The sequence below is a fragment of the Chelonia mydas genome, chromosome 17, assembly GCF_015237465.2.
Source record: "Chelonia mydas isolate rCheMyd1 chromosome 17, rCheMyd1.pri.v2, whole genome shotgun sequence".
In the NCBI taxonomy this organism is placed as follows: Eukaryota; Metazoa; Chordata; order Testudines; family Cheloniidae; genus Chelonia; species Chelonia mydas.
In genome coordinates, this window is record NC_051257.2 from 23,378,211 (window position 1) to 23,404,870 (window position 26,660).

The 26,660-nt window shown below is 48.3% G+C and overlaps 1 protein-coding gene across 10 annotated transcripts in view; it reads right to left on the reverse strand.

The window, feature by feature from the left end:
- Positions 1-11,077: 11,077 nt before the first annotated feature.
- The window catches only part of MTMR4 (myotubularin related protein 4), a 132,472-nt gene continuing 116,889 nt past the window's right edge, over positions 11,078-26,660 (reverse strand). For all 10 annotated transcript variants that reach the window (XM_037880259.2, XM_037880258.2, XM_037880260.2 and 7 more), the window contains 11 exons: positions 24,057-24,253; positions 23,598-23,726; positions 23,085-23,196; positions 22,432-22,627; positions 20,784-20,969; positions 17,577-17,747; positions 17,266-17,420; positions 15,009-16,251; positions 14,385-14,495; positions 13,894-13,982; positions 11,078-13,457 (listed from right to left, as the gene is read on the reverse strand). In XM_037880259.2, coding sequence (XP_037736187.1) covers positions 13,280-13,457; positions 13,894-13,982; positions 14,385-14,495; positions 15,009-16,251; positions 17,266-17,420; positions 17,577-17,747; positions 20,784-20,969; positions 22,432-22,627; positions 23,085-23,196; positions 23,598-23,726; positions 24,057-24,253 — 2,767 coding nt within the window. In that variant the 3' untranslated portion in view covers positions 11,078-13,279. The remainder of the gene's footprint in view (positions 13,458-13,893; positions 13,983-14,384; positions 14,496-15,008; positions 16,252-17,265; positions 17,421-17,576; positions 17,748-20,783; positions 20,970-22,431; positions 22,628-23,084; positions 23,197-23,597; positions 23,727-24,056; positions 24,254-26,660) is intronic.

A 26,660-nucleotide genomic window follows, 5' to 3' on the forward strand; every position in this document is an offset into this window, starting at 1 on the left:
GAGTCATAACAGTCTCTGTATCTAGCAAACAGACGAGCAAGGTCTTGGTAAAGTATGTTCGCTCAACTTTTGTAGGGTGGATATGAAGGTTTTATGTTTAAATCCTGATATTGCCACTGTGAGGAGTCATTATGGCTTCATATGCTAAAACTTTTTTCCTTTCAGTTTATTTAAGGTTGTAGCTAATTTTCTCTTTAAAACCAAATATTGCATCTTCTCTATAATCTACCCAAAAAGAGTCATAGGCCTGAAAACTGGCAAGTGAGGTGTCTGACATAGGTTTCACATGGTCACTTTTGGCACAGCCAGCAACAGAACCCAGCTCCCTCATATAGTAGGACTAATTCTTATCTGCACTGCTTCTCAGACTGATTAGACCAAAGCCGAGGCAAAACATAGCCCCTGCATGTAGGGTCAAGTGCCACCCCCTCCATTGGCCTGCCAGGGGGTGTGGAGGGAGAGGGGCTCCTTCTCTCCCTGAGCCCGCTGTCTCCCAGCCAGTCTCTCTCAGGCAGAAACATCTCCGTCCCGCACCCCATCTGGCTGCCAGTGAGAGCGGCTGAATGTGCAGGGGGGTGGGACGTGCAGGGAGAGAAGAACAGAACCCCTCTGCTTCCCCACAGGTAACAGGAGACAGGGGGAGCATGACGGCCCTGGGCTGGGTGCAGGGCCAAGGGGAGTCACTGGGCAGGGGAAACACATGGGGTGGTCACATGTCCTCCCCTTTAAATTGCATTCCCTCCGTGTGGACCAAAACTTTTTACTTAACCAGACTGTCCTTACACTGGGTCCCCTGCACACCCAGCTGTGCAAAGCACTAACAGCTAGATTTGTCTAGCGGCTGAGGCAAGGGCTACACGAGGAACAAAGGGGGTAATCTTGGGTTTAAGGTGCTGGGTCCAGAGCAGAGTTCTACTCCCTGCTTTGTAATGTTGAAAAGGTCACTTAAAGGAGAACTTCTGGAGGCACGGTCCAAGGCTGCGAGGGAGGCAAACTGTATGGGGTCTTAGAGAGTACAGAGGAGGAGTGGAGGAGCTGTTTGATCATATTATGGGCCTAGTGGCCTGTATTATGTAAGGTTCTTTAGTTACCCACATGGTCTTTCTGAGCTGGGGTGGTACCAGGTTAATAGCATTCCCATCCCAGCCATCTACAAAAGACTCACAATAAGCACCTCAAGCTGGAGCCAGAATGCCGACATTTACCTACTACTGAGAGCCCCAAAACCCCTGCTCCGCTGTTGCCTAACTCTGTAGCCACCTAAGTCCCCGAGCTGCTCAGTGCCCTCACTCCCATCTAAGCCCTGGTGGGATTTTCCAGCTAAGCATTCCCCCACTGATCTTGCTGGATCTGGTAGACATGCTCCGATCATGCCTCTCAGTTTGGGTGTCACAGATGAGATTGGGAGAGTGTGCATCCTAGAATAGCCAATAACCCAGTGATTTGGGGCACTCACCTGGGATGTGAGTGACCCTTTTTCAAATCCTCACTCTGGCTGATATGGAACAGGGACTTGAAACCCAGGTTTCCCACATCCCAGTTGAGCCCTAACCCCTAGGTGGTATGGGGGTGGGTATATCTCTCTGTCGCCTGTGGAAGCTGTTCCACTTTGTCTAAATAACTAAATATTCAGTGGGCTAGTGAGATGTGGACTCTATAGCCCCAGGGCTAGGGCATACACCTGGCAGGTAGCAGACCTAAGTTCAAGTCCCTTTTCCAGAGTAGGGATTTAAAATCAGTTCTTCCAGATGAATGCTCTAACCCAGGGGTAGGCAATAATTTTTGCGGGGGGCCACTCCATGATTTTCGGTAAGTTGTCACGGGCCACACATTTCTGCTATATTAATGGAGGGAGCTCCAGGCTGGTGCAGAGTGTCGGGGTGCAAGAGAGGGTGAGGGGTGTGGGCTCTGGGTGAGAGAGGGGGTGCAAGGTTCAGGCTCTGGCTGGGAGGCCCTTACCATAGGTGGCTCCTGGCCGGCAGTGCAGCAGGGCTCAGGCAGGCTGCCTACATGCCGTGGCCCCACGCTCCTTCCGGAAGCGGCTGGCACGTCTCTGCGCGCCCTTTGGGGGAAGGGATTCAGCGGGTCTCAGTGCGCTGCCCATGCCTACAAGCACTGCCCCTGCAGCTCCCATTGGCTGGTTTCTGGGCAATGGGAGCTGTGAGGATGGTGCTGGGGCAGCACACGGAGCCGTCTCCCACCCACCAGGGGTGTGCAGAGACGTGCTAGCAGCAGCCAGCTGCTTCTGGGAGCAGCGTGGGGCCACGGCGAATGCTCTGCTGTGGGACTTTTAGCAGCCCGGAGTCAGAGCTTGTGATGGGGCAGAGGAGGCCAGACAGAAATGTTATATGGGCCAGATGTGGGTGTGTCTGCCCCATGAGAAAGGGCTGACCTGGCTTAGGCACCTAAACCCAGGAGAGGGTAGATCCTGACTGGAGAAAGGGGCTCCTCTCATCAGCATTTCCTACTAGCTAGCTTAGGCTGCTTCCTGCTCATTTTATTGGCTTGTGATAATCCAGTTCTTAGGTACCTAACTCTCCCTGTGCACTGTATAGGGAGCTTGGGTACCTAACTCAGGGCTGTGAATTCCATTGGGCAGCAGGGCCCCTAAGTCACGTTTTGCAAAGTTTAAGGCTCAGATCCACCAGTGAACTTAGGCATTGTGATGTTCAGTGTCAACACCTAACCCCTGGAATCCACAAAGCCTATGTTAGGTACGTAGGCTCCCTGGACAGTGCCTGAGGGTGAGAGAGGCATCTGAGGAAGGGATCCACAAAAGCCAGCCTACTAGGTGGGAAGCCATCTAAGTCCACCCATGGGAGATGCTGCCAAGAGGGGTGTGTCCTAAGCCCCACCCCTCTCACAGTTCAGCTCTTCAGTTCAGGGTGCCAAGAAGCACCGATCTCTGATTGAGCCCCACACCCAGGATCCCCTCTCCTGGAGTCAGGCAGATGAGGTGTCTCTTCTTGAGAGAATAGCTTAAGCATTTGCTTAACTCCACCCACTAGCTGAGGATGGGGAGATGAGCCCTTGAGCCCAGTGGTTAGGTACCCCACTTCCATTGCCCCCTCTGTCTGATGAGAAGGGATTTGAATGGGGGTCCCCCACCTCTCAGACGAGTGCCCTAACCCCCAGCCTATAGAGTCAGTCTCATTCTTTCTCTGGCCCAATTATTATTTAACAAAAAGTAGAACAGCTTCAACAAAAATGATGGAGACACCCCCACATCAGACTGTCCCATAGTCCAGTGGCTCGGAGTCCCCAACTCTGAGTGACGTCTAATGCTGTCTGCAATTTTTGGAGAGGCCAGCCTGGAGAGCGTGAAACCATTCTTCTGTTAGAGAGATGCCAGAAGCTCCTGGCGGCCAGGCTCTATTATATGTTAAAAAGAAAGGAAATTGACACAGAAAATTTTGTTATAATAGTGCTAAATTGCTGCTGCCCTACAGGGCCTCTGCTCCCTGTATGCTCCAGGAATTTGGGATTTCAAAACCCTAAAGGGTTAGAAAGCGTGATAAACAATGTTTAATATTGTGCTAGTTAAAACACAGGTTTGTCCTGAGTACAGAGGTCTGTCATATTTGAAAATGTTACAGTTAACCACGTCATGCTAACATGTTCCAAACATGAGTGTCCCTGTCAGCACTAAGGGCACAATCCTCTTTAACATGGTGCTTCTTTATAGATTGTAAGGCCACGAGCACCCATTCAGATCCCCGGAGTCTAGTCTCACCTCCTACATAACGAAGGCCATAGTTTTTCTTTCAGTGAGTACTGTATCCATCCCATTATCCAAGTTTAACTGGAAGTTATTTAAAGACTCCAAGTGATGGAGAATCCACCACATCTCTAGCTCAGTTGTTCCAATGGTTCATTGACAAATTGTACCTTATTTTTAGATTGAATTTGTCTAACTTCAGCTTCTAGCCCTTGGACCTTGTTCTGCCTTTGTCTGCTAGATTACAGAGCTCTCCCACTACCCACATCTTCTTATGTAGTTACTTATCAGCCATGATCAAGTCACTTAGCTATCTCTTTCATAAGCTAAATAGATTGTGCTTCTGTAGTCTGTCACATAACACAGATTTTCCAGACTTCAAATCCTTTTCATAGAATCATAGAATATCAGGGTTGGAAGGGACCTCAAGAGGTCAACTAGTCCAACCCCCTGCTCAAAGCAGGACCAATCCCCAGCTAAATCATCCCAGCCAGGGCTTTGTCAAGCCTGACCTTAAAAACCTCTGGGGAAGGGGATTCCACCACCTCCCTAGGTAACCCATTCCAGTGCTTCACCACCCTCCTAGTGAAATAGTGTTTCCTAATATCCAGCCTAAACCTCCCCCACTGCAACTTGAGACCATTACTCCTTTTTCTGTCATCTGCTACCACTGAGAACAGTCAAGATCCATCCTCTTTGGAACCCCCTTTCAGGTAGTTGAAAGCAGCTATCAAATCCCCCCTCATTCTTCTCTTCTGCAGACTAAACAATCCCAGTTCCCTCAGCCTCTCCTCATAAGTCATGTGTTCCAGTTCCCTATCATTTTTGTTGCCCTCTGCTGGACGTTTTACAATTTTTAAAAAATCCTTCTTGTAGTGTGGGGCCCAAAACTGGACACAATACTCCAGATGAGGCCTCACCAATGTCGAATAGAGGGGAACGATCACGTCCCTCGATCTGCTGGCAATGCCCCTACTTATACATCCCAAAATGCCACTGGCCTTCTTGGCAACAAGGGCACACTGTTGACTCATATCCAGCTTCTCGTCCACTGTAACCCCTTTTAGCTCAGTTCTTGCCACAGTATCTATAGGATTGGCAGAATTTAATTTTTTTGTTGAAATTTCAATATAGATTTTATTTTTTTAATTTTTAACAATTTTAATTTGTACAGTTGTGGGAAATGAAGGGCAGGTAAGGTTGGGGTTAGGACAGCCCTGAGAGCTGGGCTCCCTGTGTGGCCATGGGGTCCAAGACACCTGGACACAAGGTGCAGAGGAGGCTGTGGTCCTGCTCTCGCAGAGTAGACACCCCCAGTCAATGCTGCAAGGAAGAGGATGAGCCCCTGGCCGTGGGGGAAACCACCCCACAGCTAAGCAGTTTCTGCTCAGGGATACCCCGCTGCACTGTGGCTGGTGAGTGAGTGAGCTAGGCCTTGAAAGCAGGGCTGCAGAGGGCTCTTCGCATGGACACAGGGCCAGTGACATTACATCCTGACAGACACAAGGTGAGGGCAAGGCTGCAGTCCTGTGAGGGCACAACAGAGATGCCTGGCCAGAATGAGGATAAGCCCCTGGCTGTGGAGGCCACCCGCCTATTAAATGGCTCCAGCCCTCCATGGCCAGGGGCTCATCACTGCAGGTGGGTGTGTGTGTGTGCATGTCCATCCATCTGTACCACCAGGACTGCACCCTGCCCTGCACCTTCCACCTGCAGGCATTTAGTGTCACCGGCCTTGTGGCCATGCCAGACAGCCCTCTGCAGCTCCACTGTCACTCCCCTGACAGCAGGGCTGTAGCCAGCTCTCCGCAGGGCTGGTGATACCCAAGCCCTGCACATGCAAGGTGTGCTGGATTTTTTGCGGGGCGTGGGGGGGTTTCAGTGTGTCAGCTGAAATAGACATTTATGAGACCTGCAATTTAAATCAAATCCTGTCAAGCCTAAGGTCCAGTAATGCTGTATAAAGAGATAATACCACCTCTCAGCTCCCATTTACATATTCAAGGATTTAATTTTCTCTGCCAGCCATATCACACCATCACCCTTAAGGTCCTTTCACAGTCTCTACTTTCCAAAATGCAGTCCCCTCGCATATGATTCCATTCTTAATTCCTAGATGCACGACTCTATTTAGCTGCATTAAAATGCGTATTCTTTAAGGGAGCCCAGTATACCAAACAATCCAGACTGTGCTTTGTAACAGCCCTAGCCTTAAAAGGTGTTTACCAGTCCAGCAATGTTTGTGTCTGCTGCAAACTTTACCAATAATGATTTTTTTCTTCCCTATCATTGATAAAGATATTGCATAGCATTTGGCCAAGAACAGGTCACTAGAAAGACCCCAACTGAGTAACGATTCCCCATGTACAAAGCTTATGCTCAAATAAATTGGTTAGTCTCTAAGGTGCTACAAGTACTCCTTTTCTTTTTGCATGTACAATTAGTTTTTGAGATCAGCTAGCTAGTTTTTAATCCATTTCATATATGCTACATTGATTTTGTGTAATGCTAATTTTTAGTCAGAATATCGTGCAGTAGTAAGTCAAATGCCTTAAACATCTCTAAGTGCATTATGTCGACACTGTTACCTTTGTCAATCAAATTTGCAATCTCAAAAAAAATCAAGCTTGTTTGGCAAGATCTGTTTCTCATAAAAGCATGTCGATTGGCATTATTTATGCTGCCATCCTTTAATTCTTTACTGATTGTATCCCATTTCAGCCTTTCCATGATTTTGCCTGGGATCAGTGTCTGGCTTCCTGTCCTATAGTTAGGTTTCAGATTAACAGCCGTGTTAGTCTGTATTCGCAAAAAGAAAAGGAGGACTTGTGGCACCTTAGAGACTAACCAATTTATTTGAGCATAAGCTTTCGTGAGCTACAGCTCACTTCATCGGATGCATACTGTGGAAAATACAGAAGATGTTTTTATACACACAGACCATGAAAAAATGGGTGTTTATCACTACAAAAGGTTTTCTCTCCCCCCACCCCACTCTCCTGCTGGTAATAGCTTATCTAAAGTGATCACTCTCCTTACAATGTGTATGATAATCAAGGCGGGCCATTGAGAAAACCTGGATTTGTGCTGGAAAGGGAGGGTGGGCAGAAAATCTGGATTTGTGCTGGAATAGGGGGGGGTGGGGAGAAAACCTGGATTTGTGCTGGAAATGGCCCACCTTGATTATCATACACATTGTAAGGAGAGTGATCACTTTAGATAAGCTATTACCAGCAGGAGAGTGGGGTGGGGGGGGGAGGGGAGAGAAAACCTTTTGTAGTGATAAACATCCATTTTTTCGTGGTCTGTGTGTATAAAAACATCTTCTGTGTTTTCCACAGTATGCATCCGATGAAGTGAGCTGTAGCTCACGAAAGCTTATGCTCAAATAAATTGGTTAGTCTCTAAGGTGCCACAAGTCCTCCTTTTCTTTTTGTCCTATAGTTAGTTACCCAGGTCATCCTATCAGTACTAACTGAGCTTTTTGAGCTTTTTTCCAGATCTCTGGAGATTCCCCAATTTCCAAGATTTGTTAAATATCAACATCATTCGTACAGAGGGCTCATCAGCCAAGTTTTTTAAAACTCTTGGGAGTGTGCTATCTAGCCCTACACTTCTAAAATGTGGACCAGCCTCCCTAGTTATTATTGGAATAGAAAGTATTTCATTATCGCTATGAATATATCAACCAGTCTCTTTCCTAATATGTTAGTTAACAGGTTTTCTAACACAATGCATTTTTCTATTGTAGATAAAGCCAAACATGAGAAAAAACAAAAGAACTGCTCAGTTAAGATCTTTCTCTATAATGCCAAAAAGAATATGAGTGTGATAAGAAAAAACAAACCACAAGCTTACGAAAACCAGGAAATGCACAGGCAAGGTGCTGCTTCACAGACCTTAACTCTACCCTTTTAGGGATGGCAAGAAGAATTGGAAACATCACAGTATCTTACTCCCCTAACATTTCTCTGGCCCTATCTCTAGTCGGACTCCTATTCATGAAGTCCGACAGCCTTTGGACCTCAATGTGACCTGTGTAACAGCACTGACGGATTACACTGGCAATCATGCTGCCTCTCCTTATTTCCAACCTCACTATCACAACACTGCATTAGGGAATTTCCTGCAATTTAAGTAAATATTCCCCACTCGCAAAAGAACGATAAGGGGTACTCCCATCACTGTGGGGGTCGGGTTAAGGATGGGTGGTTATAGCGTGTGAGAAGTAGAACTCTAACTGCACTTCTTAGTTTTCATAAGTTTGTGGTGTATTTTTTTTCTTGTAACTAACATTCTTTTGGGGATTTGTAAAGAGACCTTAACTGAGTGTTTTCTGGTTTTTTAATGCTGCGTGTTTGACGTCTCACATTCAGGAAGGGCCAAAATGTGCTACAGCATTACTGGCTTAAAACAGACACCACTATTGGACCTGATCCTGCTGAGAGGTGCTTCAACTCCCCCATGCTGCACTTTGCAGGGTTAGACACTGCCTGGGTTTCAGAAGCATTTGATCTCTAAGAAACTCTGCCAGTGTAAATGGAACTGTAACTGCTCCATGATTGCTACTGTAGAGCAAGCATCTCCATGATGCTGAACTAGACTAGGATAACACTACATTAGTGTTGATTTCCTGGGACCCTTCTAAGGAGGAATTGTGTCTTGAGGCTATCCCAGGGTATGATTACACTGCAGTTAAAAACCTAGGGGTGGCCTGTGCCAGCTGTCTCAGGCGCGGTTTAATTACATTTGAGCTCAGGCTACAACCTGGGCTCTAGGATCTGTGGTGGGAAGGGCCTGGGCTTGAAGGTCTATACCGCAATTAAAACAGCCCCTTGGCCCAAGCCAGAGTTAGCCGTGGGTGTCTAATTACAGTGTAGACGTAACCTCCCTGGGTACAATGGTAAAAAACAAACAAACAAAAAACAAACCATCTGTAGGTGGGTTTCTTCAGCACAGACACACTGCAGATCTTTCCCATTACAGACTCAGTGAGCGAGCATGAGGGTGGCTCTCCTGCTAGTGCTCTCCTCATTCAGAGGGGACAAAATGAAGATACCCACTAGTTAGTAAAATTCCATGGCCCTGTTCATGAGAGGAAGGGACTCCTGTGTTCTGGCTAAATTCCAAGTCCCTAGTTACATTCTGTATCCCTCAATTCCTCCTGCATTTTCAATAGGATACAGACATTTTCACTTCCAGTCCTAACTTCTTGTATAACGCTGCAGTGCACATTTAAATGAATTCTGTGGAACTGCAGGAAGAACTAAGGTAGGCACAATGCGATTTGTGAGTTGGAGTTTAGCTGTGTTTTGCTCAGAGGGGACCACAGCAATTCCAGTGTGTTCTCTTTGTGTGCAGGGGGTCAGACGATGATCATAGTGATCCCTCACTTTATAATCTGTTACATTTATATGAAGTGCTCTGAGATACTGCAAAAAGAAAAGGAGTACTTGTGGCACCTTAGAGACTAACTAGCTCACGAAAGATTATGCTCAAATAAATTGGTTAGTCTCTAAGGTGCCACAAGTCCTCCTTTTCTTTTTGCAAATACAGACTAACACGGCTGCTACTCTGAAACCTGAGATACTGTGGACGCTGTGGGAATACAAAGAGCTCACTACTAGCACTCCTGAGAAGATTTCTGATACTAGAGGGCTGTCTCATCTAGCAAAGTCATAACAAGATCCAGTGGCTGGAATCTGAAGCTAGACAAATTCAAACTGGCAATCAGGTGCAAATTTGTAATAAGAAGGGTCAGGGTAGAGTTTACCTGGGACAGAGTGGATCCTCAATGACTCCATGAATCTTGACATTGAGGCTAGGCTGAAGGGCCAAATCCATTTGCTGTGGATGTGGATTTTAACTACAGTTTCTGCTAAGAACTTTTTATACCGGCCTGGGGTCCACAGCTTGGCCTGGGCCATGGGGGCTGGCTAACAGAGAACAATACATGTCTAAGAGAAAGCTGTGGTAAACAGATAACCTTGTGTGTTTCAAGTCAGTAAACAGAGTCAGCATAACTCCGAATGTAATTGGGCATCCTTATTGTGAGTTATAGACGCATGAAGCGCGGAGAAAGGCCTCACGGTTACTCCCTAATGCAGGGAGGAGATAGTGGTACAATACCCCTCAGATCCCAGAGAGGCCTCTCCCCGAACTCTAATATGATTGACATGAGTTATGACACCCTCCCCTCACAGATGTATGGAAATCCTAGCCCACGGAAATGCAAGGGTAAAACTATAAACAATCTTTAAATGTTAAATACTAATTACTGCTCTTTTGCTTTAAATCTCCAGGAATGTATCTGTTGGTCAACTGGGAAAGCTGCTACCTCATCCCCCTGGACCCCAAAATTAGGATTTAACCTCTACACTTTAATAGACATAGTTTGGGGGTAATTACCTCTGTGTCAGCAATATATTAATTTGGTCCATGGGCAGAACCATTATGTAATCTTTTAAGCCACTGGCTTATTGTGCTTATCTTGTCTTGCTGCTAGAACTTATCCAGGGGCTTGGGAAAGAATCCCCGTCGCTTCTCTCCACCCAGTGAGCACCAAATCTATTGTAATTAATTGTTCTGCAGTGTCTCTGAGCCTAATAAGCAAAGTGACACTCCGCCAGTGCTGTGCGTAATAAACTCCTGTGCTTGACTCTACACGGTGTGGATTACTGTTCCTTCCCAACCAGAAGTAAAGGGTTTGATGCAGGAATTGCTGGGTGACATTCTCTCACTTGTGTTATACAGTAGGTCAGACTAGATTATCAAAACAATCCCTTCTTGCCTTAACAACTGTGACTCTGCCATAGAGGAGCACTGCTGACTCCCAGGTGTTTGAGGGAAGTGCACTGGGTTGCCACCTTGCTCACTCAGTGACTCACGAGTCACAGGCAAGTGGAGCACTGAATGCAGTTCTTTCTGTTCTGCCCAATACACTGGGTATCAGGCTAAGGGAAGATCCAGGTACTGATCTGGCTGTGTGGGAGCCAGTGGAACCACCCCTGCCTGGGGGAGGTGGGGAGAGATAAGCTAATGGGACTCGCTTCCAGGCAGAAGTGTAGCAAGCATGCTGGTCAGGAGCAGGTGAACTCTCCATACTAGCACTGGGACGGAAGGGAATCTCCTCACCCAGCCATTAAGGGGATACACAGGAGAGAGCGCCTATGCACTCCTGGGGGCAGAAAGACAGGATCTTAGTGGGTCTGACAGGAGAGAGGCAGTGTGGCTTGGTGGAAGTGCAAGAGCATGGCTTTAGTTTGACTTTTTGCCCTACCGCAGCTGGCTCGGGAGATTTTTATCTAAAATGAAAAAACAGCAGAATCCAGACTAAAGAACGGGGCCAAACACAGCGGCACTAATATAGAGATTTTATTTCAAATGTATTGAGTCTTACAGCACATTGTTCGTCACAACGCTACTGAACTGACTTGGAGGTTTTGGCCAGCATATTGTGACACTGACACCCGCAAGAGCTGAAAGCAGTTTAGATTAACCATGTCTGAATCCAAATGTCCAGGAATATGGGCCTTGACTCTCTGCTGCCCTATTGCTTGCAGTCACTTCCACTTGTGGAAAGTGAGGCCAAATCGGAATTGTACCCTCACCAGGGGATCAGTGCCTTACACCCACTCTCCTCCACAGGGGGAAATAATGCAAGGTACAAGGCAGGGGAGAATCAGAAGTATGACATCTCTCTCTCTCCCCCTTGTTGTTTGCTCCCAGCATGGAAGAGCAAAACAGTCTGAGCAGATACAGTCTCTTAAGATGATGCTAGCTTTGTTTTCACTATTGGAAACCACGGAGGCTGAAATGTAAAAGTGCAGGAAATGAATTTGTTTTTTTTAACTCCTTCCACTGAAATCTGAAAACCACTGGGTTTTGCAAATAGAACTGGGAGGTCAGAATATGGTTTGAATAGCCTAGTGTTTGTCTGGTTATTTACTAGATAGGGAGGACTCATATCCCCCCACCCTCCCAATGTGGAGTCTTAAGTAGGGTATTTGTGGTCTATTTATTTATTTGGAGAAAAAAAAATTTACCCAGCTATAAAAAATGCCCATGGTTCCACACTCTTTCCTTTGCACCCACCAGCTCTCCAGATTTCTCAGGAACCAAGTATCAAACACGGCTCACAAGGATCCAAGAAAAGAGCAGCAGCTTAATCTTGTAACTCACGTCTTCCTAAGCTTGTACCCTAGTGAGCGCTCCTTAAAATGAGCTGGGATGCTTGGTGTGTAGCATATGGAAGCAATAGAGAGGCAATAACTACAGATTTCAAAATGGGTGACTCTAGAAGTTATGGCTTCTGTACAGCAGACAGGAAAGGAAGTCAAGTCCAAGAGGAACTTTTAAGTGGTGTTGGAATGAACCAGAGACTGTTTCTGTCATGTAGTAGGGGCAGATGCTGCACGTCATGCCCATCACTGTATCTTCTGGTTAAGTGCCACATTAGAGTGAAAAAAACAGACTGTAGAGTCTCTGTTGGCCGGCTTTCTCCCTACCCCCAATTTGGTATCTCTGCTTCATTCTCCCTTCTTCGGGTTACATTAAGTGCACAGAAATATATATAGCAGCATTTGGACTGAAACCTTCACGCACAGCAGACAGCACGTTCCAGGAGGTCAAACGACACCCTGCGGCCGACCCTCAAGGTGCCCAGTTCTCAGGATAAAGAGCAACAGGAAAAGGAGGAGATGGAGGCAGCGAAGGGGAGAAGGAGCAGCACAGGAACACGAGTTACGTTTCCATCCCGGGGCAGAATCAGGGCCATTCCTGTGCTAGCACCGGGCTGTGACACTGCGAGAAACTAGAAGTAGACAGGCAGAGCAAGAAGAGAACAAACCATTCTCCCCTCTCCCCACACAGTACTGCAGGCGGATAGTCTAGTCTAGTGCATTCACCACTCTCTACAGGACCTGGACATTGGCAGAGATTTGCTTGGCCTCGCAGAGAAGCCCCATCTTGTCTTCAGAGAGAAGGAATTCCTTTTCCGCATCCAAGAGAAGGTTAACCCAGGGATTGCTAATAAGGTCAGACCCCTCATCCACAAAGCCAACCTGCATATCAAACTCCATGGAAAGAGAAGCAGTGGAACCTCTAGGCTGAGCCTTTCTGAAGGGACACAGAGGACAGAGGTACCATTCAGAATCCACCCTCCTCATTCTTGTACAATGCAAACTGCCTTTCGAAGGGTGGAAAGAAGAGCTTGATTCTAAACATACCTTTCTATTGCTTTGTGGGCACTTGTACAGGCAGTCTCTGTGAAAGCATCACTTTCCAATCCATAGGAGAAAGAGATTGTAGTCTCCTATTTAGCCCTAGGTCGTCAGACCAGCATATAAGTACACTGGTACCAAGATGGGCCCACTGTATTGTCTTATCTCAATTCCTCTGCTTCAGACGGATATGGGATCAAGGAGGATTGCTGAAGACACTGCATTTGAGTTTGGTGTTCAAATGCTGCACCAAAGACCTTCACGATTCCAGTGGAGGCAGAGCTGTCCTTCAAATCTGTGAGCAAAAAGGCTTGGCATGGACAGCGTCCCTGTCTGGCATTCAACTGGAAGCTGTGGCGATGGGTTTCTTCAGGTGCTGGCTCATGAGCTCCCTAGCACGAGACACCTGGATGTGATCATAACATGAGTTGCAGACAAGGACTGGGTCGTAGAGCTGCTGATCAGGAATGGGCAGCTTCAGATGGCAGCAGCCAGCACAGAACACATTCCCACAATTCCTGTTAAGGGGTAATAAAAACAGAGAGCAGTGACACAGTGACAACTCCATAAAGGAGGCGGCCTTGTCTAGACTGGGGGAGTCTAGGGCCAAACACAATTAGCGTGTTCTTGAAGGCGTTCAGTCCTGTCTGCACTGATGTTCAACTACGTGGGAGTTGAGATGTTAGCTGCCATGTTTTTAATCATCATCTGCATTTCTAACGTTGACACGGCCAGAGGGAGGGTCAGAGACCCCAGGACAACAGCAATAAAAAAGACAGAGGGTCAGGGACTCCAGAGGGAGTGTGTGCAAGGGTGGCTGGATAGAGAAAGGGAGGATCAGTGATCCTGTGCTGGGGGGCCTAAGGAGACAGAAAAGGAAGAACAGAGACTTGGTTGGTTGGGGAGGAGATGGAAAAGAACAATGGAGATATGCAAGAGGTGGCTGAGTTTTACCTGCAGTGGTGCCTCCGCTTGGCTATCCAGAATTCACAATCACAGTTAAAACAGTGTGAGGCCATATGGTCTGGAACCCAACGTGTGACCTGGGGAAAATAACAGTCTTCATTAGCACCTCACCCCAGGAGCCTGTAACAGACTTGCGAAACAATATCATTGAGACTGGAGCGTGGATTACAGTGTGATACTGGGCCATAAAACACTGAACCATGTGGTTGGTCTGCAAAGCAAGGCATGGAGGCACAGCCTAGTGAGCCCGTACCTCACCTAGCACCAAAGGACATGGAACTGCTCCCAGGAAAGCCTGCAACCCATCCTGAGACAGCCTACCTCGCAAAGAAAGCACAGAGCCAATCCTACCATATGTCACCACCTTGCACAACAGGAACGGCTGCTCTGAGCCTAGATCCCATCCTGCCTTGTAGCATCTATCACCTTCAGACAGACAAAGCCCACCTTGCTACATATGTAGCTGTACACGGATGTACCTCAGTCTCCTTCTTATCAACAGGCTCCCAGCTTGCTTCAGACAGGCAGTCCTCACTGTGATCAGAGTAGAAGTCCTCAGTGTCACTGCTGTCCGATTCCTTTAGACAGGTCTGCAGAGAGAAAGCCAAAGTCACAAAAGTCATCAGCTCCTTCCAGCACAGACTCAAAGCGTAGTATCCCCTCCCACCCCACTCAGAATGGCTCCTGAAGGAGCAAGTGGCACTGTCGCTCCCCAGCTCAGGAAGCAAAGGGCAGGGAAATAAAGGAAGATTGGATGAAGGAATCTTTGGGTACTAGGAGAGTGAAGGCCAGGAGGAGGCGGTGTCTAGATGAGAGAAGGAACTCTGTTGCCTCCTGGGAAGCACAGGCTAGGAGAACCTAGAACCCCTGGGTGGGGGAGAGGAGCAGGGGAGGAGAGGAGCAGGGGAGGGGAAGAATGAATCATTATCCTAATGAGCATCAAACTTGCACCAACAGGAAGTGAGGGGTAAGAGAACATGTGAGCCTGGCATCACATGCTCCCCCTGGAGTCAGGGGAGAGCAGGGACATGAAGGGCAGGATGTCACGGTTCATGGTTGGGTCAGACACTGTGGGAGATGGCACTTTATAGGCCATTACTTACAAAGTCATCTTCATAGTCCACCTGTGGCTCAGCTGGGGGGGTGCAGCAGTGACGTGTATCCAGCCTTAGCTGGAGCTCTCGCACCTGCCTGCGCAGCTGCTCCACTTCCTGCTTGTAGCTGGCTTCGATCTGCCGCAGCCTGTGCTGAATCACATCCGTGGGGAAGGGGAGCCCGTCATCATCCAGGTAGAGAGGAGGCAGAGGGGAAGAGCAGCTTGGTGGTACATGCTTGCAGCCAGACACCTGCTTCAGGTGGCAGGGTAGCCATGGCCGGCTAGGCTTCCCTTCAGGGCCTGCACAATGTGCACTGGGATGGCCAGCGCACACTGGTGGTTTCACACCTTCTCTTGGAGGCCACTGGCTACTGAGGTAGAGCCCTGGCACCCACAACTGTTTGCTGCTCAGCCTCTTCTTACAGCACCCATAGGAAAGTAGCCGCCTGGTTACTGCCTCCCCACCGGGAAGCGACGTCACCATCCCCTGGAAACTGTCCCAGTTGGAACCCAGGAGGGAGAACTCGCTGGTCTGGCTCTGGAAAACGGGCCTTTGCCACAGCTCCGGTGGCACCATCCCCACCTGGACCATTTCCTCACAGTGCCCGCTCCTGCTGCTCCCACTTTTGCCAGTGTCTTTATGTTGATGAGGGATGCCTGGTATGGGGCCTGGGTTGTTCTGAGGAGAGACACTTGGTGCAGGGGTGTCCTGGCTGGGAATGCCCACTGCAGGATTTAGGGTGTCTTGCTTGGGGGGTTTCACAAGATTCCAGTTTCCATCAGATTCCAGGCCAGCTGCTTTTGGAGGATTATAGGGACATGTTTCAAGCTGCTCCACAGCTCTGACACAAGTCCTGCAGACGTTCTCCTGTCCAGGATGGTTTGGAGTGGGGCCAATGCCATCTACACCCTCCAGATTCACCCTGTGACCCATTTCTGTCTCTGGAAAGATGATGCTTGCTGGTGGAGGCACCCAGCCACTAATCAGCTTGTAGTGCGCTTGGTGATCAGTGTGGCTGCTGATGTTGTGGCTGGTTTGCAGGGGGTGAGTTTTCTCCTGCTCCACTGGCACCACGCTGCCTTCCTCAGGGTGCAGCTCGGTGCCCTCTGTGCTGGCATGTCTGGGCTCCAAGCCCATCCTGACCTCCTGACAGTGGCTGTTCAGATTGGGATCACTAGAAGTACGGGTCAGTGGGCTGCTGGAGTCACCGGCTGAAAGCAAGTCATCCATAGATCTTGTCTTTGGTAACCTGGAACCAAGAAACACAGCCTGAATCTCTGGAGAAGGAACTTTTACTACAAAAATCCCAGTACCTGCTGCTCTGTGCCACAGGGGCCCTTGCGGGAGGGGAAGGGAACTGCCCAGCACATAGGGCGAGGTCTCTGAATAGCGGTAGGATGCTTCAAGGTGCGACAAGAGAGCATAGTTAATAGGGTTGCATCATTACATCACCTTGGAATTTAGACTTACAGCCAACAAGTTAAAAGGGGTACTGATTCTGGGTTCCTCGCCAGCCATTTCTTGGTTTACTCACAGCTGGGACATCACCTCAGCTGGGACATCACCTCAGAGGCCTAACCAGCCAACAAGAACCTCCGCTAATCTCTAGATTCCTCATCAGGCTGGGGTGGGGGTGGAGGTAGGGGTGGGGTCTACGTAGCACCAGGCAGCCGGAGGAGCTTCCCTTTGGATCCCCCAAGGTGTTACTCTCCACTGACCAGGAGGAGATGGAAGTGCCCAGGGCACTGTGGTGAACTGCCTGCGTGTGAAGGTGAAGGCAGTATCAGCGTTAGGCTGAGAATGCACAAGTCAGCTAGTTGGGAGAGGCATGGACAAGTGTCACACAAACTTCCTCTTTCACACACTGCTTCCTAGGGCGAGAAATAGACACTCCCAGTGCAGCCGGCACCACATCTGGGCACCGGTCTCCCTCCCCCTAGGCCTCACTTCTATTGCTCCCTAGGACATGTTGCTGCTCGCACCACTAGAAGGTGGCCTCAGGGCAGCTCCATGAAATCTCCCCATATGGTGCTCCTAGTATGGCGGGGAGCTGTGTACTCTCTCTTCCAGCTGTCCCAAGACTACCCTCTAGAGAGGGTGACAGGCATGTTCAGGACACTTCAGCCCTGTCTTTTCAGGACAATGGTGCTGGTGCATCTCATGGCAGATGTGCGTGTGTAATGTCAGCCAGAGAGGAGAGAGCAAGTGAGCAGGAAAGAAACCCAGGGAAAGGGAACCCAAATTGGTACTCCTTTCTCCCTACCTATCCAGAGATCTGCCACTGAACTCCTGGCTTTGGGATCCTGGGGGCAGGTAGCGGTCCATACCCTCCTCCCCTAGAGGACAGGGGGATGATGCTGGAAGGTACACTGCTGTCCAAAGATGTAGCGCTCGCACGTGGCACACTGGGTGCAGCACCTGCAGGAGGAATTATACTGAGGGACAGGACAAAAGGGAAACCCCTCCCCATCCAAGGCAAACCAGCCTCCCTTCCCGCCAACCCAATTACCCTTCCCAGAGAGTTTTGGCTGCTAGCCACAAGCCCATACAGCTGGGTTGTGGGTTGCCACTTACCTGCTCGGTGCCAGGCATGTAGAGGAGATTGTGGAAGTTCTTGTTGCCAGCTCTTAGGAGGGACCACACTGAGCAGGTGCGTTTGTAAATGTTGTGCATCTCTCGCTCATATGGATTGTTGCCCAGGAAGGTCCCATACAGGCAGGAGTATGTGTGCTGCACCAGCTTCACCTGCACCGCCAACAGAAAAGAGCAATTGCCAGGGCCCTTGGAAAGCAACTCGCCCTCACACCCACGTAACACAAATCCCACCCCACCTAAAACAGCTCACCCCACAGCACACACTCCAGCCCCCTGCCACAGCTCTCCTTCCATTCTGTGGGAGAGTGTTACCCAAGGATCCCTTGATGTCAACTGGCAGAAGCTACAGGGGATGCATAGGGTTTTACAGGAATCCCCGGGTTGGATATTTGCATAATAGTTCATCAAAGAGGGGCATATGAGATCTCTACTGAGAGCCAGCAATCTACTGGTTGTTATAACCATTGCAAAATGTATGTGTGGATAATGTTTAAAGGAGTTATGTACTATAAAAACATGATTTTTAATAAGGTCTTGGAGTTAAGGCAGGTCATCAGGAGGTGCCATACCTCGGAAATGTTCCTTCAGGCAGGAGATAACTGACACTTATCTCCCTGTCTGGCCATTTGTGCATTGCATGCCTCGCAATATATGCCTATCTGCATACTGAGCCAAATGCACACTGAGAGATTGCAAAATCTACAAGAGAGGAAATCTTCAGGAATAAACAAACAGCCGGAGGTGTCCAATTTATTAATACAAACACAGAATTGATGTGGGATATCTTGGAGAGCTAAGAAACACACTGAAGTTTTCACCAAAGAGGCAAACTGACAGCGTGCATGTCTCATGAAAGGAGGGTCATAACCAGCCTGGCTGTTAAGCTGCAAGGATTTTGGTTGAGCAACATTCTGCAAGACATGACGGTATCTTCTTAATTAAGTCTAGGTTCTAGAATGTATGTTATGATTTTATTTTATATGAAACCATTTGTTTCCAATACTTCTACTTGAATCTCTGGGCTTTGTTAAATAAACTTATACTTGATTTCACTATAAACATATCTAAGTGCTGTATGTTAAGCAGAGTGGTGATCAGAGGTGGAACTGGTAAACTGGGGTACACTGTTTCTTTCAAAGCAGCAAATCTGTAAATACTGAGAGTGTCCAGTGGACCAGGGCCTGGACACTCCCAGGAGACATTTGGAGGGCTTGAGAGTTGGAAAGCAACAATTGCTGACCTGTAGAATGACAGTGGGGGCTATGTAGGCGTAGAGAGCAGTGCCTGTGTTGCCCACGGCGGTAGAGTTGGAAGCTAACCCACAGCAGGCACAGACAAGGCTTCCTCACAGAAAAGGCAGGTAGTAGTGAGGTGCCTCGCAGCTCTGGGTACCCCCGGAAGCGTCAAAGAGAGCGTTGAGATGGGGGTTGGAGATGGCTACTGATCCTGCCATATAACAGGAGGTCAACCTTTTAAAACCCTGACCTATGTCATTTGACTGGCCAGAAAACAACAACATTTAGTTTTTTCCTAGTATTCCCTGTGCCTAAGACCCTTATTATCTGGTGTCAGAAATAAATTAAGTCTTTGGCATAAATGGAACAAATGAAGCCACCTGAATCCCTCAGTCTGGAAGGGAATCTGGCAGAGAACTGGAGGAGGCAGCTGCAGTGCTTCCAAGTTCTCTTGGAAACAAGTGGGATTACAGAGAAACTGGGGAGTAGGAGATCCTTCTCTCTGCTCCACGTGGCAGGCACAGAGGCCCTGGAGATCTACAGTACATCCCAGTGGGAACATGAGGAGGACTGCAAACTGCTAGACAAAATCATTCAGCAGTGTTAAGTATACTGTGATTCAGGTCAGAATGTCACTGGGAAAAGGCACATTCTTCACAAGAAACTAGCACTTTCAGACCTATGTAATTCAGTCTCATCAATTTGAACAATTAACAGATGGACTAACTAAAGACCACTTTATGAAGTAACTGATGACAAGGTTAAAGTAAGGATATTGCAAGAAGCAGACTTGACTTTGCATGGGACAGCAGACATTTGCAGGGCTAGTTAAAGCTGTACTGCCCAAATGAAAGTGTTAACAAGCTGTGAAGAACTGAAATGAATCTACTTAAAAAGAAGCATCAGTACCAGTGTCAATCAAGTACAGAGATCAGATTTGTTTTTAACATGGTGGAAACTGAACAGAACCGAAGGGTGTCCAAGCATAAGGGGGACAACGTCGTGCAAACAAATCAACCATTTTTCAAAAGTATGTCACTTTCAGCACAAAATACAAACAAAAAAGCAAACTACATTCATTAATTCATAGCTAGAGGACAAAATGTCAAGAGAGCACTTTGTTGGGTCTTTTATTAAGTTTGCCGCTATTCTTCAACACGATGTGGGACATTGGAAATCAATGAACAAAACATTACTTTTAAAACTGATGTTGGGAATTGTGTGCAACTTATTCACAGAAAATATATACAGAGTAACCACCCATTACAATAAAAAAAATGAAGCTCTTTTCATATAGAAGGCAGAAAATGAACCCCTACAAAACTGAACTATTCTATTCTATTCTGTCTATAGCACAGATACCAACCAAAGTTTGAAATAGGAAGGTGTGTGTCTATTTGGGTCGAAGAGAAGTCTGCAAATACAGATGATCAAATGTGTAACAGGATGGAAAACATTTAAAAATATGATGAGGTGTTTAACAGTCTGGAATGCATTAGAGGGTTAAAATTCCCAGTGACAGAGATCTAAGTGTGTGAACAAGAGCACAGGCACCATGTAAAGTTCCTTTAGCATTGGGAAATAAGTAAAAACTGAACTAGATTGGACAGTGCATGTAAGCAAATAGCGACATCAACTGACAGCATTAACAGTGCAGTTACCATAATCAAACTAAATAGGAAAGGATTTGTACTGATACAAAAGCTTTGAATGAGGCCAGATATGAGTGCTCCCCACTCCAGCCTCACTGGCTGAATTATATGCATTTTCACTCGCCTTCTCCCTCAGCCACATCATTAGAAAACCCAATCCATAATAAAACATCTTTCACTTTTACCCAAGTCCACTTTGCTTTTCCTCAAATACAACTGCTCTGAAATGCTCAGCTGTCCTTCTGCCCTAGCTCATGTTTAGCAAGAAATAAAGACGCATTTGCTTGTGCAGCTCTTACCAGGAAAGCTTCGTTAAATTCAAACAGGCAGGGGAACTGCTTGAGCAGCTGGTGAACAGAATCTAGCCACTGAAGAAACACAGGACACTGCTCATTCTGATCTTCCACATTCTCATGGTGCCCACAGCGATCACCAAATTTGTGACCAAAATCCAGCCAGTCTGATTCAATTAGCACCTGAAACCCCTGTTAAAAAAAGAAGAATGTTAACTGCAGCGCCAGGTACCCAAGCAGGGCAAGGCAGCTCCAGTGAGCTTCTTGGAGGGCTAGAGAGAAGCTTGCACTTGTGCTAGGGTTAGAAGCAAAGCATAATGAAAGCTGGTGTTACTCTGGCTTCATGCAAGGACAAGGCCTTTTCCATAGCACTGAACTGAGACTTTCAGAAGCTATAATCCAAATATGAAGCAGTGGCTACTACATCCACATAACAAATCCCTTTGGGTGCCATGCAGAGACTACAGTGGGAAAGCTGTAAGCCCTGAACACAAGTGGTCATTCCTGAGGCAGAGGCTCATGAGAGCCCGATGCATCACAATTCAGTGGCATACAGATCCCTGAAGAATATGCGGGAAAACCCCTCCCCAACACAGCAGCGCTTGAAAATGTTGTGAGACAGATATGGCAATTTCCTACAATATCACTGGGAGACCTTCTGGAATTAAGTTAAAATATCTTTGGGATCCGCTGCCTTAAATGAGTGGTCTATGTATTATTATGGACCAGCAACTTCTCAGAAGGAGAAGGAAGGTGGGGAGATGTGACAGATGTGAGACCTGGGGGTTCAAAGGACTTTGTTTAACAATGTGCCAGACAAGAATGGACTTTTGGAACAAAAAGTGGTGAGTGGTTTTCCTGGGAAATACCTAGCGGGGACTGAATGCAAATTCCCCACCTCTGATTATGCAAAAACCCAGCCTTTTGAAGCTATGCCCCGAAGAGTGAGCCATTGTCTGCTGATCAATTGTTATAAGAGGCCAAGATCAAAGGTCCAAGCTATATAAAGGCAAGACTGAATTATTCATGGTGGGTCTGAATCTGAGACAGATAAGAATTGGTAACCACGATGAAAATCCAGTTGTGGGTTTTGAAGGACTGCAACCAACCAGAGCCCAGGTTGGAGTTGGGGTGACCTCTGGTAAGTTTTTTGGCATGCATGAAGTTTCTCTTATTGTTTTTAATATATTTTTTCCTGTAATGCTTTCACTTTAAGAATAAATATGCTTACTTATAAAGAGCTGCATAGTAAATTATAACTGCAACCCATTACATTGGTCATAGACTCTAGAAAAAAAGCGAAGTGCAGAAGCTGTCCTTTTAGAAGGCATGGCTTTCTAGAGATATCACAGTTTATGCAGGGAACTGAGCAGCCTGGACAATCCCAGTCAGGAGGGAGACAGAGCAAAGTCTCTGCCCAAGAGAGGTGACTGCTGAGGAGCCGGGTCCCTAGCGTGGGTCTCCTTGAAGGATCACAGAGGGGGAATATATACAGGGTACAGTTACCCAGCATTGTGACATTTTGCAAAGCAGCTTTACTGTGAAATACAATTCCACTCCACATTCTTTTGTCTACTTCTGTCTGAGGCTCATCCAGGCACAAGCAACTTCTTAACAGAAGCTGACCTAACAGCACAGCACTACTGCATGGTACCTCCATGGTCCTGTAATAGGGGTCCAGAAGAATCTTTGCCAGTGCTACAATCTGCGGGGTTCTGTCCCAGCCATCCGAGCAGTGAACCAGCACTGGGCGCCCCTCTCGGTCAACTGCATTTGAGACCAGAACTGCTGTCTTCAACATGACTGAGAGGTGCTGCAGCCACTTGGTGCTCTCCAGGGCTGAAAGCCAGCTAGAGTGCACGTAAAAGGAAAGAAAATGGCTTGTTAGATCTCTGCTAGATGACACGTCTATCCCAAGACTCTTTGGAGCCCTCAGTAAATGCTGCTGCCTTTCCCCCACCAGCTCCCACAGAGGGGAACCAGCCAATTCAGGAAGAAGAACAGAATCCAGCCCCCAAATTCTACTTTTTCTGGACACAAAAGCCACAAGGTCTCTTCTGAAGCCCACAGGAGAATGGTGTGTTCACGGTATCCCCAAGTACAGGGAAACAATGTCCCAATAGTAAATACTGATCACAGGAAACACAATGCTCAAGCTCTGTAAACACGCCCAGGAGAAAACCTCTCTGATTCCTGAGCTGGCAACCTGGCTCAGGGGATTGGGTGGGAATGAGGAGATGAGAATTTCCAGAGGGTGAGGAAGACAAAAAGGCAGGGAGAGTGGCATTAGAGCAAGCTGGCACTTACTTGCTGGGATCTGGCATCTGGCTGCAGACAGCACGCAGGTACTGGAAGCTGTTCCTGATGGAGTGGATATTGGCCATGCCCATGAACACTACCTCGCAGTTGGGGTAATACTCTAAACACAACAGACAGAAAAGGTTGGATGGGATCTGCTGCAATCAGAGCATCTCACTGCAGGTGCTCCGATCCAGCCCACAGAACAGAAGCTGCTGCCCCTCACTCCCAAACTGCATTCCTGATCCCTGGGAGCTATATGTGCAGCAGGTGGGCAGCCTGTCCTAGCAAAGTGAAGCAGGCAGCCTCGCAGTAATCAAGGAGCTGGCCCTCAACATTAGCAAGAAGAAGAAGGGGCAGCATGAATCTTGCCACTGCTCCCCAGAGAGACCTGTGTACTGGAAACACTATACAAAGACAGCCCCAGTCCAAACTGTGTGTTCAAGGGGTCCAACAAGAAAGAGTCCAAGCAGGGAGATGCCATGAGATCGGCTATTAAGCAGCCTGTGTGCAGTTTTATACCTTCACATTCACAGCCCCCTCCCTTTGCCCTGTTGGCTACAGCCGCAGTGTAGGATCTGGCATCCAGGATCAGCAGCTTCTGAGGAGCTCCTGCATTCTCCACACTCGAACATGCCGTCAGCGAGGAATCTGCAGACACAGGACAGACTGAACTTCCCCACATCCAGACAACTCCTCCCATCTGGGCCTTGGCCTTTCACAGGTGGTGCTAGGCCAGTGCAGCCAGACACTGACAAAACACATGTTTAAAGCCCTGCCCAGCATAGTGCAGTCAGGGCCTGAAAGGGCCTAAACAGTTAATCTGGGTGTCATTTAAATCTCACCCCACAACACCAACTTCCCCAGCCACCAGGAAACAGCTGCCAAGCATTTGAGTGCATCCCTGGGGTGGGACCCAGCTCTGGAGAGCCTTACCCAGACCAATTTGGGAAGCAAGCAGAAGGGAGAGACCCATCTTACCAAAGTCTGTGTCGCAGGCCTCAGTGCCTTCGCTGGTGCTGTTGTGGGGAGTTCCACCGGCTGTCTTTGCTCCAGGGTTCAAGGCACAGGCCTTGGCGATGGAGGTGACAAGATACTCGTCATCAGCGTTGCGCCAGCCCCACCAGCTGATTTCCGGCTGGCTGCAGCGTGCGATTGCAGCTCCGTTGGGCTGGTGTCTGAGGAAGAGGAGAGTTTCACTTGCGATCCCATTGCAGACACACCACACAGCATGCCAGCAAAAGACGAGGTTCCCCTCCTCAGAGGCAAGCATCCTGCTTTGAGGACCCAGCGTTGTTCAAAGCAGATTCATTGTGAGGGGCCAATGTCTCAACTCACGCATTATGTGCGCCGAGATCATGCCTACAAAAGAAAGTATGATGGCCCTGACTTCCTCAACTCCGACCTCTGATGACAAAGAGGAGCACAATTTCTATGAAGCACACAGCAAATAGCTAATAGGTATATTGGGGTGCGAACTTGGCAGCCAGATGGCCTAAGGCCCTGGAGTTCACTCAAAGGCCTTGTCTACACTACCAAGTTTTGTCGCCAAAACTGCCATTTTTCGACCCAAACAGCGAGTGCGTACACACTGCGAGGCGACTTCTGTTGGGCAGAATGCCTGGTTTTGGCGACAAAATACACTCACCCACACGAGAGATTGATGTCTTTTTTCCCCTCTACATTTGTTAACAAAGTGCAAGTGTAGACACCATGCTTAATGTCATCGCTTTAATTGGCCTCCAGTTGTCCCACAATGCCCACCCTGACTGCTCTGGTCAGCGGTTTGAACTCCACTGCTCTGCAGTCAGGTAAACAACCATCCGCCCCTCCCCATTAGAAGCCCTGGGAATTTTTGAAATTCCATTTCCTGTTTGCTCAGTGTGGAGAGGTCTCATCGCATCTTCCCAGGTGACCATGGTGGGTTATTGCAGCAAACGCTCTCCTGCTTTGACCTCTGCAGAGCTGTTGGATCTGCTCAGTATATGGGGAGAGGAGGCTGTGCAGTCCCAGATGTGCTTGAGCATAGGAACTGGGATACCTACGGACACATTTCTCGAGGCTTGTGCGAAAAGGACTGTGATTGGCACATGGTGCAGTGCAGAGCGAAGATAAAGGAGCTGAGGCGGGGTACCATAAGGCGACGGAGGCAAACAGTCGCTCTAGTGCTTCATCTAAGACCTGCTGGTTCTGTAAGGAGCTGGATGCTATCTTTGGTGCGACCCATCGCCAAGAGCTCCATGGATACTTTGGAGGGAATGGAGGCGGCGGAAAGAGGACTTAACTCAGAGGTGGAGTTAGATAAGGATGTGCAGCTCCCAGCGGGGTCGCTCGATGGGGCAGGCAGCCAGGAACTGTTCTCCGCTCCTGAGGTGTCTAGCCAGTCTCAGCAGTTGCTCTCCAGAGAGCAAGAAGCAGGAGGTGAGACTCCTGGTAAGTGGCTAGGGCTTGTGTGGTGCAGAAGTGGGTTCAGGACATAGAAACGTGGGAGGCTGGCTGTGTGTTGTCTGTGAGCTGGACGTTTCCCTGTGTAGCTAATCAGTACAGTGAAACAGGGTGTTGATGCACATCAAAATATGCAAAACTGCAGCTGCCTCCCACTCTAAGGCCTTGTCTACACTACCAAGTTTTGTCGCCAAAAACTGCCTTTTGTCGACCAAACAGTGAAAGCGTACACACTGCGACGTGACTTTTGTCAGGAAAAATGCCCAGTTTTGGTGACTAAATACATCCACCCCAATGAGAGACTGACAACTTTTTCCTCGACATACTGCCAGTGTAGACACTACACTTCATTTCATCGCTTTAATTGGCCTCCAGGAGGTGTCCCACAATGCCCATCCTGACCGCTCTGGTCAGCAGTTTGAACTCCACTGCCCTGCAGCCAGGGGAAAAAGCCATCTTCCCCTCCCCCTTAGAAGCCCCGGGAATTTTTGAAATTCCATTTCCTGCTGGTTCCACATGGAGAGGTCTCTTTGCATCTTCCAGGTGACCATGGTGGGTCATCGCAGCAAACGCTCTCCCACTTGGACCACTGCGGAGCTGTTGCATCTGATCAGTATATGGGGAGAGGAGGCTGTGCAGTCTCAGCCGCGCTTGAGCCATAGGAATTGGGATACCTACGGACACATTTCTCGAGGCTTGTGCGAAAAGGGCTATGATCGGGACACACTGCAGTGCAGAGAGAAGATAAAGGAGCCAAGGCAGGGGTACCATAAGACGAGGGAGGCAAACAGTCACTCAAGTGCTTCACCTAACTCCTGCCGGTTCTATATGGAGCTGGACGCTATCCGCGGTGGCGACCCCACCTCCTCTGCCAAGAGCCCTGTGGACACTTTGGAGGGAACGACGGTGGCAGAAAGAGGACCTAACCCAGAGGACGACCTTATTGATGAAGAGGTGGAGTTAGATGAGGATGTGCAGCTCCCAGCGGGGTCGCTCGATGGGGCAGGCAGCCAGGAACTGTTCTCCACTCCAGAGGTGTCTAGCCAATCTCAGCAGTCGCTCTCTGGGGAGCAAGAAGCAGGAGGTGAGACTCCTGGTAAGTGGCTGTGGCTTGTGTGGTGCAGAGGTGGGTTCAGGGCA